Source organism: Cricetulus griseus, chromosome 4 (assembly GCF_003668045.3).
Source record: "Cricetulus griseus strain 17A/GY chromosome 4, alternate assembly CriGri-PICRH-1.0, whole genome shotgun sequence".
Classification (NCBI taxonomy): Eukaryota; Metazoa; Chordata; class Mammalia; order Rodentia; family Cricetidae; genus Cricetulus; species Cricetulus griseus.
Genome location: NC_048597.1, coordinates 205418360 through 205434385, shown reverse-complemented (window position 1 = coordinate 205434385; position 16026 = coordinate 205418360). Strand labels below are relative to the sequence as shown.

The 16026-nt window shown below is 49.0% G+C and overlaps 1 protein-coding gene across 1 annotated transcript in view; it reads left to right on the top strand.

The window, feature by feature from the left end:
- The window catches only part of Pxylp1 (2-phosphoxylose phosphatase 1), a 64084-nt gene that overhangs the window by 35174 nt on the left and 12884 nt on the right, over nt 1–16026 (top strand). Inside the window, exons 3-4 of the mRNA XM_027410903.2 lie at nt 13641–13799; nt 14541–14667. Coding sequence (XP_027266704.1) covers nt 13641–13799; nt 14541–14667 — 286 coding nt within the window. The remainder of the gene's footprint in view (nt 1–13640; nt 13800–14540; nt 14668–16026) is intronic.

Sequence of the window (16026 nt, the reverse complement as noted above, 5' to 3'; positions counted from 1 at the left end):
CTCTCCCCACAGGAGATGGCACACTCTGGAAGGTTACCCTCTAAGGAGGACAGTGTCAGGCAAGTCACTGGGCCCAATCACATTTTGTATCTTTAAACTCTGAAGTTTTATTAATTTTTTTAAAGAAACAGTGATGATTATTGCATGCTGCGTGCCCTCAAAGATGATCCGTAGTCCATAAGGCTAAGATTTCTTTATTGAGATAAACACCAGCCCAAACGCAAGCCAGAGCCCAGAGCGTGCCAGGGGCAGCAAGGCAGCCAGGCCAGAGAGAGGGGCCAGAAAGAAGGGCTATTCACGTGTGCATGGTCCCTTAAGAATCATTCCGTGTCACCTCAGACCTCCCCGACCACGCCCTCATGGGTGTGTCCTGGCACACCTGTTGAGGCTATTAGAAGGTGGGGCTACAGTGTCTCCCTATGAAACAGTTTCTTCTTTTTAAAAACATTTTATTTATTTATTATGTATACAACATTCTGCTTCCTTGTATATCTGCACACCAGAAGAGGGCACCAGATCTCATAACGGATGGTTGTGAGCCACCATGTGGTTGGTGGGAATTGAACTCAGGACCTCTGGAAGAGTAGTCAGTGCTCTTAACCTCTGAGCCATCTCTCAGTTTTATTAATTTTATCTTTCCTTATAGATCCAATGCTGGGAGTATGTGTGTCTTTGTTCTTTAGCTATTGTTCTTGAGTTGTCACTGGGCTGGGAGTTCAGTCCCTCTGGAGCCACCGGCCCCCTGTCTGACCAGTGGAGGTACGTCAGGAACAGAGACTGGGACGTGGTGTAGTGCTGGGCAGGCAAGGGGTGGGGCACAGTGGCGTGGATAGAGCATGGACTCTGAAGCCTGACTGCAAGCCTAATCCCACCCTGCCACTGACCAGCTTCCCAGCTTAGACAAGCTGTTTGCCTTCTCCGTGCCTCCGTTTCCTCTCGGTAAAGTGGAGGTCGTGATGGATAGAGTTGGTAAAGTGTTCTGTAACACGAGGCACAGTGCCTGTCACATAGTAACCCACCTAAGGTGTGTTAAGAGAATTAAGATCGTCTATGTATGGCAGGGTGGCATGGCAGGAGAGAAGACAAGAACCGGGTGGCATGGCAGGAGAGAAGACAAGAACCCGGTCCAGTCTGGGGAGTCAGGGGACATCTGAGGTCATGCTTGAGGGAGAGTAGGACAGGGGACGTCTGAGGTCATGCTGCTTGAGGGAGAGTAAGCGTTGTGGGGGAGGACACTAGAGAAGGGTGTCCCTGGCAGATGGAGGCTGTGCAGAGGCAGACCAAGAGGAAGCCTCGGCAGCAGAGACACCACCGTGCAATTAGCATATTGGAGCATGCAGAGAGCCCCCACCTGTTTTCTCTAGAATGAGAACATCTGAGCGCTAGGGCCAGCATTGCCTTGGGAGCTTGTTGAGAATGTACATCCCTAACCAAGCAAACAAAAATGTCTGTGGCCCTCGCTGCTACAGAATCTGACTTCTGGTGGGAGAGGAGCCCAGGTGTGGCTCACAGATAGTGTGAACTGGTGGGAGGGTGACACTGGGTGATGGAACTCAAAGACTGGGGGTGGCTCAGACGCAGGCGTTAGCCCTGAAAGGAAGAAGCAAAGCCTGACAGTCACTGTGTGCATGGAGGCTTTATAACTACTTGGGAGGTATAATGGGGCAGAGTGATGACTCTAGCTTGAACCCCAGGAGTCACTGGATGCTTTGTTCATCCACATATTCATTCAGAGGTCTCCTGCCGTGCTCTACTCGGGAGGAAGATAGAAGCCAAGGGAAATGAAATGTCCAGAGTGCTCAGAACTCTGGAAAAGAAGTGTGCAGAGCTGAGCAAGGGAGCATTGGGGGCGGGGGCGGGGCGGGGGTGGGGTGGGGGGAGGTGTTGCCAGCGTGGTGCACAGGATGGCCGGAGGCACACGAAGGCTGCATGGATGCAGTGCCCTGCCCAAAGTGGATCTTGGTCGAAGGCCTAGGAAAGACTAAGTCTGCAGCCACTGTTTGTGGCTTTGCGTTCACCATCATGCCGTCTGGGCTAGGAAGAGCTGATCATGTAGAGGCTATAAACTTGTTTGCTTTGGCCCAACCAATGTTTTCAGATTTTAAAAGTTATTTACCAGTTTCACATAAATAAACTTTCAGCTCTTGTTTTAAAAGTCATTCTCCCTGGCACCTGAGACTCTGGCTCCATTCTGCTCAGTCTCTGCTATAGCTGTATTTTTCCCCAGGAAAAGAAAGGAAGGTAGGCCGAAGATAAGATCCTGGGGAGACAGAGAGAGAGGATGGAGACAAGACAGCTCCCACTGGGTGGGGCTGCTTAGACAGGAGCTGTTCAGAAGCCAGGGAGGGAGACAACCTTCTGGAAGGTCTCAGATGGGCAGACTAGGAGTCCCAAGCTTAATTAGCCCTGTGAGGAAGACGGAGAGTGTGTATGGCATGGTTCTGTTGGTTTTGTCACAGAGCCAGTATTCTTCCTGTAGTCTCCAGACCCCATACTCTGTCCCTGCCCTGCAGTGCTTTGGAGCCTGTGCCAACTGGGAAAGAGAATACAACATTTGGTAGATCCCTGTGAATTCAAGCTGCCTCTTCCCAGAGGAGCCGAGAAAGGAACAGTGACATTGTCTTAGTTGTTTAGATTCTTGCTTCCTCGGCCTTATGTGCTCTTTATAGACAGCTATTGGTGTGTACAGCACCAATTCCATGGCAGTCTCTGGAGGCCTGTTTTATATGACATACATAATCTTACTGACCACAATATAGATAGGTATAGGATAAAGGTAGCTGAGAGTAAGCCCCTACACTACAGAACAGTCTGGAGCCTGTACTCAGGCATGGGACTGGACCATCCTCTGCATGAAGGAACACTGTGTGTGAACTGGGGAATTTGGAAGACCTGTGTGTGTTTCCAAGGCCAAGGGTTAGAGATGGACATCTGTAGAGAGCCAGGAGTCCAGGTTGGCAGGTGGCCCAGTAGATAAAGGTACCTGCTACCAAGACAACCTGAGTTTGATTCCCAGAACCCACATGGTGGAAGGAGATCCACAGGTTATCCCCGGGCTCTCAGAGCTGGGAGTGAAGGGGACCCTAAGACACAAGAAGTGAGGGAGCCAGGCGCTTTTCATAGATCTTTTCCATGCCCACTGTGGCCATCTCTGTAATTACTAGTTTCCATTGGGATTTGGGGTCTTTGGTCTTCACATCACAATGGGCCTGTTGGGTAGCAGCCAACCTGCACACACACACTCACACACACACACACACACACACACACACACACACACACACACACACACACACCCGAGAAATGTAGTTTCTGGACCTCTCCCTGAGGCTTCAAGTGGGACGCAAGCTAGGTCTACTGAGGGAGCCCTCATACTCTAGCAGTTGATAAAGTTCCTGTGGCAAATGCCGGGGCAAGAAGTCAAGACAGCTAGCTAGCTTGTAAATGGCCTTCAGCCTGGTAGGATTTACTGAGCCCCCAGCCCTTCCTGTGAGCCATACTCTACCACTGGCTCATGCAGGCAGCCAGCTCAGCTGACTGACCTGCCTCGTCAGGTGGCTCATGATGAGGCAACATTAAAACGGGGAAATATGAAAGGCAGCATATGGTGGCTCAGTAAGCGCACAAAGGAACTTCTTGAGCTTCAACTGTTTGATCAGTCTTGCGTGTGTCAAATCAAGCTCCTGAGTCTTCACGTGTGGTTTTGGCCTTCCCCACCTCTCCTATAAAACAAGTGACCAAAGGTAGATAACAGAACCGCTGTAGCTCTTTCTTGTGGTTCTGGTTTTCATGGGCAATTACAGCAGACTTTTTTTTTTTTTTTTTTTTTGATCCAGTACATCGTGGAGACAAGGTGGGTATTTAAGATCGTTTTGTGGGCTGAGGAGTGCTGAGGGAACTGTAGGAATTGGTTGTTGGAGCAAATCATCGCTCCTTGGCAGACAGATGAAAGAGAAAGAACTCCAGAGTCCCTCAGGTGACAGAGACAAACTGGAGCGACCTGGAAGCAGGATAAGGGAGCCACCCCTCAGAAAAGGTGCTGACCCAGGTGAACCGAATGCTTGCATGAGTTTGAAAAGCTGCTATTGTTGAGGTGGCTGAGGGGGAGGGAGACTGGCTCATTGTGTTTCTGGGGTGTGGACCACTGGACTGCGTCTCCTCCTGATCCCACACTGAAGGGAACATCTGTTAAGAAATTATAAGGCCGGGGTAGGGGATGTATGGAGAGAACACGTGGTGGGTAAGAACACTCACTACTTGCAGAGGACCCAAGTTCACCCATATCAGGCGCCTCCCAACCATCTGGAACTCCCAATTCCAGGAGACCCGAATTCCATCTGGCCTCTGGGCACCTGCATGCATATGGTGCACATTAACTCATGGAGGCTCATATATTTATGCAAAAATAAAAAGAATAAATCATTTTTAAAGAACATATAGGGAACAGGAATAAACATTTGGAGGACAGTTGTGGAAATGACCTGTCTTATCATTTACCATATTCTATGCACAAGTAACTGAAAGTCGTTCACCACCATCCTAATGTTGGTATTGTAAACTTTGTTTTACAAGTGGAGGATAGAAATGTAGAGATATCTGCCCAGAGCCAGGACTGATCTGGCTCCTTGCTTTCTGAACCCTTGCACTCCCCAGCCCAGGCTGCTTCTCAGCAGTAAGAACCATGGACAGACTTAAGTGGAGCCCATCTGACTGTAGTCCCTGAGGAGGTGACCAGCCCAGATTGAGGTCCCAGCAAGGGCAATGAAGGCCTGGAGCTAGGAAGGTAAAATGCAGATGGCAAGCCAGACCTTGGGCTCAACTGATTCTTTGCTGGTAGTGTCACTAGAGTGACTTGTGGAGCAGCTGAGCCCAGAGATAAAGTTGACATGACACTGTATCCTATCATGTTTATAGTCACTGTGATGGATACCTGTGTTTCCCAACATGGAGCTTTAGTCTGTATAGTGGAAGAAGAGCAGACAGATCACGCATGCTATGAGGATGGAGAGAGACTGGGCCTTGAAAGCCACCCTCCCACTGCCACACTGTGTTCCTTTAGGGCAGCCTGACTTTTCTGGAAAGGGCCTTCTTAGGCCTGCTTAGAATCACGTCCCTTCCTTGTGTTAGTTAGCATGGCAAGAACAGGGCATGAGGAACAGCATGGAGACTGAACTGGACCATAGTGTTGGTATGGAGTGTGTGAGAGTGTGTGTGTGTGTGTGTGTGTGTGTGTGTGTGTGTGTGTGTGTGTGTGTTGTGGGGGACTTCTTATCTTAGCAAGGGTTTCTGTTACTGTGATAAAACAGTGTGACCAAAAGCAGCATGGGTCTGGAAAGGGTTTATTTTAGCTTACAGTTGTAGTCTAGCATGAAGGGAAGTCAGGGTAGGAGCTCAGGCAGAAGTCATGGAGGAATGCTGCCTTCTGGCTTGCTCCCCTCGACTTGCTCAGCTTGCTCTCTTATGCACCCCAGGCCCATCAGCCCAAGGGTGGCACTGTCCACTATGGGCAGGGCCAGGGCCGTCTCGTATCACTAATCAAGAAAATGTCACACAGGCTTGCCTACAGGCCAATCTGATGGCGGCATTTTCCTCAGTTGAGGTGATCTCCTCTCAGATGCCTCTCACTTGTGTTGAGTTCCAAAAAACCAGCCAGAACCTTGCCGTCATCTGTGGGGCTCCTCCACAGAGGGGGGGGCGGGGGGGGCAGGATTGTGGCTGTTGATGCAATAGCTTCTAGCTGTGCAGTGCCCCGTTGAAGTAGGTGTGAGGCACCTGTGAGGAGCTTGCCCTGGAGGCTAAGGATGCAGCAGGTAGAAGAGGGCCAAGGTGTTAGTTACTTCTGTGTCACTGTGCTCAGAATACCTGACAGAAACAACTTAGGGGGAAAGTTTCATTTTGGCTCTCAGTTTTGGAGAGATTTTGATCCACCATAAAAGGAGAAGCATGGCAGTTGGAGACTGTGACTGAGATGGCAAGGGTGTGGGAGTGTGTTCACATGGTGGCAGATCAGGAAGCAGAGGGCTAGATAGGAACCAAGGCTGACTCTAGTGCTCTGGTTCTGCTGGCCAGGCCCTACCTCTTACTGGTCCCACAGCTTCCCAGTACACAGCTAGGCAACAAGCACTCAAATGTGAGCCTGTGGGGACATTTCAGATTCGTATGGTAACAGCCAGGGGTCCCTGGACTTTTGTCTTCCTGTCTGGGTCAAGGCCTTGATGATATGGGGAGATGAGCTGACACCATAGACACTGGCTTAGCACTCTGGAAGAAGAACCTGGCTTGTGTCTGTGCAAGTCAGAGAGATTCCCAATAGTGAGTGGGCCCCAGACACTTGGATGTAGTATACCCGCTGACCCCTTCATTCCTGAGGGCCAGCCAGGAGCTGGTGGCTAATGGATGTCTGGGACACTGTAGTGGCCCTGACTTGGGGCCATTTCTCCTATCCTGTGGGTCCAGGAATAGAATCAACAAAAGTCAAAATGTAATCATCAGATATGGATTTCACTTCATGGACATTCATAGCCCTGGCACCTGGGCCAGGTTAGCAGGTATCTGAAGATTGTAGTGCCCATTCATGGCACATCTCAGCATTTCCTTCTCTGTACTCCCAAACCAATGAATAGGGGACACAGGTGTCATGACTGAGAAGTCCCATCCCCTTTTAAGTGCTTTTCACTCCTTTTTCTTATTTACTAATGGCTGGTGGACAGAGGCATAGGCATCAGCCTGAGGAGTTAGAGCCTGGCCTGTGGCCTTCAGGAAGCTCTTTGACTCCCTCCCCACTACCACCAATGGTGCACTTCCTGGCTGATGGTACTCTGCCTCAGATGAGGCCTAGTCACAACACTGTCTACTGGTGAAACCTGGAGGCCAGGGAGAAGACAGGGAATGGGGAAGGGCTTGCAAGGGAACACTTTGTCAACCTGCTTCTAAGAAGTTTGATGTTTGCTTCTGAGAGTAGGGACTGTCTTAGTCAATGTTTTATTGCTGTGAAGAGACCCCATGACGATGGCAACTCTTCTAAAAGAAAATATTTAATTGGGGCTGGCTTACAGTTCAGAGGTTTAGTCCAGTGTCATCATGGTGCAAAGCATGGTGGCACACAGGCAGACACGGTGCTGGAGAGGTGCTGAGAGTTCTCCATCTGGAATCTACATTGGCAGGCAGCAAGAAGAGAAACACACTGGGCCTGGCTTGAGCATTTGAAACCCTAAAGCCCACCCCCAGTGACACACTTCCTCCAACAAGGCCACACCCACTCCAACAAGGCCACACCCACTCCAACAAGGCCACACCCACTCCAACAAGGCCACACCTCCTAATCCCTGTCAAGTAACATCACTTCCTGATGTCCAAGCATTCAAATCTATGAGTCTCTGGGGCCAGTCTTATTCAAACCACCACCAGAACCTAAGCAGAAGCCTGAAAGGGACTGTTCTCTGTCATTTTTTGAGACCCTGTCAGCATCTTTATTCAAGCAGATTAGCAGTGTGGACAGGATGAATAGATGATGGAGGAGATGAGGTGGCTAATAAATCTTCCTTTCTGCTTAGTGATCACACTACAGAGAAAGTGCGTGCCCGTGGCAGCACTTACTCCGTCACGCATGTTACTCACAGTGACACTGTAGCCCCAGGGCACACACTGAGACTCAAGGATTTTTCCACCTACACAGCGGAATCCATGATTTTTCCATCTGTCTGCCCACTCTCACTCCAAAGGCCACCCCCTCCTGTACCTTTCTCCTTTTCATCTAAGCTCTATCATCTGCATAGGGACAACAGTGGATGGTTTGGTTTGGTTTTTTGAGACAGGGTTTCTCTGTGTAGCCCTGGCTGTCCTGGAACTCACTCTATAGACCAGGCTGATCTCGAACTCATGGAGACCCACCTGTCTCTGCCTTCTCAGTGCTGGGATTAAAGGCATGTGCCACCACCACTTGCCTTGGGACAGCAATCTTTCTAATTGTCCTGGAGAGGAGGTGATGAGGCAGCTAAATTATAGGAGGCCCAGGCAAGAGTTGATGGGATAAGTGCTGTCTCAGATCCCAGGCTCCAGACAGTTTGCACGTTCCCAGCCTCTGAGCCTGTCCCTCTATTCACTGTGCCCAGTCCAGAAGAGCCAGCGTCCAAGAGCTCATGTAGCAGTGGCACAATGCAGCCTCCAGCCTTGAGGACCTGCTCCTTCAGGCCTCCTCCCCAGCCAGCCTCCCCCCCTCAAAAAGAGCTCCCTGTGTGTCACCCCTTATGGGTCAGTTGGACCAGGTCTCTCAGAGACCTGAGGCAAGTCTTGAGCCAGGTTGCCTACCACAGCAACTGGTAACACATCAGCCTCCTGGAACCAGGAAAGCCTGTTTCCAGTCATCCCCTCTCTAGGCTGCTTGGGTAACTTTCGGGATTCTCCAGAAGACTCCATGAAACACAAATCAAAGCAGAGTGCAGTGTGTGACAGAGCGGACCTTCGGCTCAGCAAGCATTTTTGGAAGGACTGTCCTCTGCCAACCACCAGGGTATATAAACATGAAAGAGGTGTCTGGGGTGGTGGGGTAGCAAACTGAGGCACTCCTGCTTACATGTACTCTGGAATAAGCCTAATAGCAGAAACTAGACAAACTTATTATGGGGGAGGGATGTGGAAACTACTTATAAACTCAGAGTGGCTTCCTGAAGGAGGCAGCTCCTGGCAGAGTCAAGCAACAGGAATTGGGTGGCAGAATTACAAGCAAATAAAACCATGAGCAAGGCCTGCTAGCAGGTTGGCTCTGAGCAGCACAGATGCCCACAGGGTGAAAATGGAGTTGAGGGATACACACACACACACACACACACACACACACACACACACACACACACACACACCCCGTGCCTGAGAGCTTCGAGTGCCTGGTGTCTGGGAGACTCCTCAGAGTGTCCCTTGTGGAAATATTGTCTGGATGACTCACAGTCACGAACAGCACAGGGCCACCTCAGCAAACTGAATAATGGACAAGACGAAGGAGCCCCAGTGCCAGAGGAAGCAGCAAAGATCTTTCTAGATCGTGACTTAATCTTCATTTGTGGTTTTCAAACCACTGCTTCCTTGAGTCATGCATGGGTCACTTGGTTAGGATTCCCAGGTGACCTCCACAGGTCTCACAGCCTGTGCTTTGGGATAATCCAGGGTTCCACTCACTCTGTCCTCATGGCCCTCATATGTCTACCTAACCGTACCATGCCTTGGCCCAGGCTGAGAGCAAGTGAGCTACAAGCTAGTTGAGGAACCAGATTCCCACAGATTCTATATAAAGCAAAGAACTGAAGGTACTACCCAGCTAAAAGGGCCAGCCATCAAGAAGCCACCATGGACATCTGCTTTGCTGCCCATCTCCCCACAGAAACTTAGCTTCAGGCATCTGAGCTGTGTGGGAAGAAAGAGGCTACAGCTCCAGCCAAATCCTGAACTGGGGAATGGCCAACCCCAAAAGTTTTTTACTGTTGTTTCAGTAAAGCCTGTAGATATGTCCATGTATATCAAGATCTCCTAATTAATGTTTGCTTTTATGGATATAGAATGCATGTGATCTGTAATGACTATAAATACATCCATGTTAAATTGATACAGATATTTGTAGGAAAACAAATGAAATACTTGTTCATGTGCGTTCCTTCCATCCCCCAGATGACAGCACCGTGGCATTGTGGTACATCTTCTGATATGCCGCTGGGCTGTCACATAGGGAGCAAATGTCCCTGAATACTCCCTGTGATGGTTAATCTTGTCAACTTGATAGGATTTAAGATCACCATGGGATCAAATCTCAGGGCATGTCTGTGTGGGGCTTCTATCTAGAGTAGGTTAATGGAGGTGTAAAGACCCACCCTAAATGCAGGTGGCACCTAATTCCATGGTCTGGGATCCTGGCTGAATACAAAGGAGGGAGGGTGATACGTACAAGCGTTTGTTGTCTCCCAACTGTGGATGCAATGTGACCAGCTGGCCCTCTGCTCTTGCCACCATGCCTTCCCTGCTATGATGGAATGTATCTCCTTTGACCATGAGCCAAAATAAATTATTCCTTCCATAATTTACTCCTTTCAGATGATATGCCATAGCCAGGAGATATGTAACTAATACAGAAAATTGGTACTGAGAAGTGGGGTCATTGCAGGGATAAATCTGACTCCGTGGCCTTTGGAACTGCTTTGTAGAAGAATTTGGGTTACAAAAGTCCTTGAGTACTAAGGGTTCTTACGGTACCATTCTGGTGAGAGCTAAGACAGATTGCTAAGAGTGGTGGCCTGGCTCATGAGGTTTCAGAGGGGAACAAAGATTCTGTGAGAAACTGGGTTAGGGGCTGTCTTTTGGGGTGGCTGTCTTAGTCATGGTTTCTATTGCTGTGAAGAGACACCATGACCACAGCAACTCTTATAAAGGAAGACATTTACTTGGGGCTGGCTTACAGTTCAGAGGTTTAGTCCATTATCATCATGGCAGAAAACACAATGGCATGCTGGAGAAAGACTGAGAGTTCTACATCTGGACCCATAGACAGCAGGAAGTGACAGTGAACCGCTGGCAGGCTGGAGCTTCTGAGACCGCAAAGCCCTCCCCCAGTGACAGGCTTCCTCCAGCAGGGCCACACTTCCCAACAGTGCCACTCTCGATGAGCCCCTGGGGCCATTTGTATTCAAACCACCACAGGAGCCATTGGTGTTGTATTCTGTCAGAGAATCTGGCTGCATTCTGCCCATGTCCTGAGAACTCTGATAGAGTTGACTTTTAAAAGTAACTGAAAGGAAATTTCAAGATGGGATAGTTTCATAGTTTACTGCACATTGCTTTTATCAAGGTCTATGGTGAGGGAAGCAACAAGTGGAGGGGAGAAAAGATGAAAAAATTGCCATTTGGCAGGGGAGGGAGGGAGTTTAAAGTTGTAGACAAGACAGGTGGTGAGTAGCAGCTATAATTGTTAAGGGGATTATCACCAATGAAGAGTCACCTCTTGCTGTGCACGGGAACAGCTGGGAAGGTGTCCTGAGGACAAGCCCTTATCCTTTATAGGCTATATCTTGTGCAAATGCAAATCCATTTGAAAGAAGAGAACGTACAGTGAGAAGATGCAGAGGGGGTTCCCTGCTTCTCAAAGCAACTGCCTAGGAAAATGTTGCCTCGGGGTCAATACACAGAAGCTGATGCAGCTGTGGTCCAGTGGGGCCAGGCTCCATCCTGAGCGGGCAGGGGATCTTGGCTGTGCTGTTGTATATTGTAATATGTAACTTGCTTTTTGTTTTATAGGAGCTCACAGCTAAGAGATGGCCTTGAGTCCCCAGGTGGTACTTGGACTTTGAACTTTCAAAGAGTGTTGGAACTATTAAAGATTACGGGGACTTTGGAAGTTGGACTGAATGCAGTTTGCATTTTGAGAGGCAGCGGGTCTATGGCAATAAGAAGTGAGAGGGTTAGACTTAAAGGGGATGTATTTGGCTGTCAGGATGACAAGGGGTAGAGTTGTAAGGATTAATCTTGGCTATCTGTTTGATGGAATGTAGAGTCACCATGGAAACATTTTAGGGGATGTTTGTGAGGGATTATCCAGAGTAGGTTAGTTGAGGTGGGAAGAGACACCCTAAGTGTGGGTGGTAACTTTTTGTGGAGCTGGGATCCTGAACCAAAGAAAAAGGAGAAAGTTAGGTGAGCACTAATATAGTGCTGTCTGCTTCCTGACATGTGATTCGGAATGTGACCTCTCTCTCCTGACCTCTCTCCCCATCGTGTCTTCCATGATGGACCGATCCCTCCAAACTGTGAGCCAAAATAATCCCTTCTTGAAGCTACTCTGTCAGGCATGTTTCCATAGCAAGCAGACTAGTGACTAATACACATGTTCATTTATAGTCCCTCCCTCCCTCCCTCCCTCCCTCCCTCTCTCCCTCCCTCCCTCCTCCCTCCCTCCCTCCCTGCTTTCTTCCATCCCTCCCTCCCTTCCTCTGTCCCTTCTTCCTTCCTTTACACAAAATGGGTTGTATTTATTGCCTGGTGACTTGGCTCATCAACTTCGCTTGATTTATCTTTGATTCTTTTTGTGTTCTTTAAGTTCAGATAGAATAATCTGCACTCTGAATATAACATTCTCTTCATTCAATGATGGATTTTTAGATTGTTCTCTGGTTTTGTTGCCAGCGCCACTGCAGTGAATCTCTTTGGCCACCTTTGAGTGTGGGAACTGATGTTTTTAGAACAGATTTCAAGGAATAGCATGAGGTAAAAAACATTCCTTCTGGAAGATTTCATTTTCCACCCACACCTCCAGTGTGTATAAGTGTCACGCCTTGTCAATATTGGTGTTACTGTTAAAGTATGATTTTCTAACCTGGGGAAATACATCTCACCAGTGGTTTTCTTTTGTATTTCCATAGCTATTAACTTGAGCATCCATTCATGTTTTGTTGGCTGTTGACATTTGCACTCACGTATCTGTCACCGAATCTTCAGTTGTGGTGCTCTTCTATGCTTGAGATATCAGTCACTTGTCTGTTACGTATGTTGCAAATGTTTTTCTCTTAGTGTATTCACTCTCTTTCATTTTTGTTTATCACATATGTTTGGCAAGGGGAAATTTTATGTATTTAGGTATTTATGTAGAAGAATTTAGAGAATTTAAGCCAATGTAGACTAGTGTTTAGCCTCTGTTTCAGCTATTGTTTGGGTATATGTGTATGTATAAATATAAGTAAATATGTGGTAAATCTCTTAGAAATTAACTAGATTTGCAAGCTCACTTATTTACAAGTATGTCCTCCACTAACAGATGTTGGAAATACGACTGCTACTGTGCAGGGGTCTCTAGAAACTGTGAAACTGGAAAAAAAAATTGCCCTATCATCATGGAAGGACTGGGAACTACTGAGATAGACTGTGGAAAAACAGACAGATGGCTGGGTAGAGAACAGGGAGAGCCTCTCCTGGCCCAGAAAAAGGATTATGGTTGCCCTGTCACTACCGTCCCTGGTTCTGGCCATATGTCCACCTGCCAACGGGCGGGAGCGCTATCAGCTCAGCCAGTCTCCCATGGGTCCTAGCACTCACCAATAGAAAGATGGATGCCAGATAGCCAAACCATTGCACATTGCATGACCCTCACCTGGTGGGGGGAGCCAGCCCAGGCAGACAAATGAGACCCAGTCCATTCGCTGCACATGTGTACCTCAGTCTCAGGCTCTCTTGTGTGAAGTAATCTCCTGAGGGCTGGTGAGCAGATTGCAGAGATGGGGCTCTAGGGACCACAGAGTGTGGTCGGATGATATTAATTGAGGTGTGACACACACACCATTTAGCACTTAACAGGCACCAGTGGACAATGATCTTTCCCCTTGACACAGTTACAGGAGCTAAAAGCTTATTGGGAAGAGGGGCTGTGTCCTCCTCGTGCACCTTTAGTTCCGGGAACTTGAGAATGGGGAATAATAAGTTCTTCTCGCCTGCACCAAGGGAGGCCTGTTACTCAGGAAGTCCCAGGTACACTTGTGGATCGGGAGGCTGGCTTCTCGTTCCACTAAGGTCCACCGTAACTGAAGGAGCGAATGCTTACAGTGACATTCAGCCCTCCTGGGGCCACAGCGGCTGATCTGGCGTCCTCCGTGTCCATTCTGCTTTCCTTGCAGTCCACCTGATCCCAGTGTCCACAACAAAAAATGGAGGAAGCAGCAAGAGTCGGAAGAGGATCATGCCCGACCCAGTGACAGAGCCCCCGACGGTAGACCCGGTTTATGAAGCTCTTCTGTACTGCAACATTCCGAGTGTAGCCGAGCACAGCATGGAAGGTAGACCCAGTGTATGGCCCGTTGTGGTAGCCTGGGACTCAGTACCCAAGTAGACATCCTGGGGACTAAGTTCTCCAAGCAGCATCATGCCGTTGTAAGAAGCTGGAAGCTTGGGCTCAACTCCTGCAGTAGCCACTCCCTGTGCCCCAGGATGGGCTCCTGGGTTTTATCCACTCTACTGAGTAGTGGGGGTGACTGGTCTCTGGTGAGCTGTGGAATAGGCAGACGGGGTTGAAGCTGGCCTGTAGTACCCTTGGCTGCTCAGCGTCTCAGTGTAAATCTGCAATAGAATTAACATGTCCACTCTAGTCTTGCTATAAAGGAGTGTGAAACAGTGTCGCCACCGTTTCACTTTCCTCAAGTGTATCAAAAGGTGGTGTGTCCTGCTGTGTTTCCTGAAGGGTTTAAAGCAGAAGCCTATTCCTAGGATTCTGTGAGCCTCCCCCAGTCTCTGTTTATGAGACATTGGTCGTCATGTGCATATCTCACCAGTTACTTTGGGAGTCCTGGGACATTTCAAGCCCTCTCATGACCCTCTGTTCCACCTTTAGGGGTTCTTTAGCTAGCATCACCCTCCCACCCAGCACAGTGCCCTTTCCTCCAGTTCAGATCCCTCAGTAGCAGCCCTGCTATTTCTGGGTTGCCCTGGCTACCAGCTTCTCGGTCCCCCAGCCTTGGCTTGTGCCCCCCCCTCGCTATAACACTGTTGTGTGGTGACTGGAAGTTGTGTCTCTCTCACAGGTCACGCCCCACATCATTATAAGCTGGTCTCGGTTCATGTGTTCATTCGCCACGGGGACAGGTACCCACTGTATGCCATTCCCAAAACAAAGCGACCAGAAATCGACTGCACTCTAGTGGCTGGCAGGTAAATTGCACTTTTTGTAAGAGTCGTTTTCATGCATGCTGCCGTGTTCTGTACAACAGAGCACTGTGTGAAGGAGGGGTGAACTATGCTTTGGTGAGTGTGAACTGTTCAGAGTATTTCCCGGTCTTCCTTTAGGAAGATACAAACAAACATCTGTTCAAGCCAGATAGGGCACTGATGACAGAACACAAAAAAACCGACTCCACCCACATGGCGCTTGCTGGGCCAGTGATTTTATTGGGGCAGCTGCCTCACTGAAAAGTCGACCCCTGCGGTAGGTGATGACTGGGAAAGCCTCCTGTATGTACAGCAGGCAGGCAGCTCCATCACACTTTCCACCCCCCTTAGTGGTTGTTTACTGCTGTAAAAACCCCGGGAGGGACGAGACCTTGTGAGTCATGTAACTTTCTGAGCTGCCAAGTCTTAAGTGCTGTATGTCTTTTAACGTTCACTTGGCTTCCTGACTCTTGTGAGCCTCTCTCCTCCCTGCAGGAGGGTGTGTCTGAATTGGGAGAAGAGAGCAGAGACAGGCCCAGAGCAGAGAGGGCATCTCAGGCAACTCAGAAAATACACTGAGCCCAGTTCAGCCTGAGGCCCACTCTCTCCTTGTGTTCTTCAGTTTCAGAAAGATGAGATACAGTGAGCACTTGCTTAGGAGTCATCTACCCTAGAACTGTTCCATGGAGGCAGCAGGCAAGTCCCTTAGTCTGTTGGAGCTCACCATGCAGGGTTGGGGTGAGGAGTGGGGCGATTCACAGGAGGGAGTGTGTGCAGCTGCAAAGGCAATGAGTGTAAGATAGTATTTCAGCCATTTAATTTTTCACAGCATTAGAGACTGCGCTGTCTTAGTTGAAAGCCCTCAGGATGAAAAATAATTGAGCAGAGAATGGAAATTGCGTGTATGGAAATTAGAAGCACAGTTAGCAATAAATGATGGCTTGGCGGTAGCCAGTGTGTCTGGGGGCACGTAACATCTATCCTTACTGAATGAGACCAGGAGATGTAGGGATGTGCCCAGTGGGAAAGACGTTATTTTGATGGAATGGTCCTGGGGTGCCAGCCTGCCTGGGCAGGACCAACCCGGTGGAACCATGGATTTCCTGTCTACAGCCAGGGCTGTTCTTTGAAGACAACAAATCTGAGGGTTTCAGATAACTCTTGATGTCCAAAGTCTCCTCATGGGCTGGAGTTTGGGGAATAATCAGTGAAGCATTTTAGGTAGGAAGACCATGGGGTTTTGTGTATTCTTCTCTCATGCTAGAGACTAGAATGCTGCTAGCCTGGGAATCGTGTCTTCTTTACTGCATTGGGTAGTCAAGGTGTGTACCCCCTAGGGTCTCCTGTTAGGGGACCATGAGA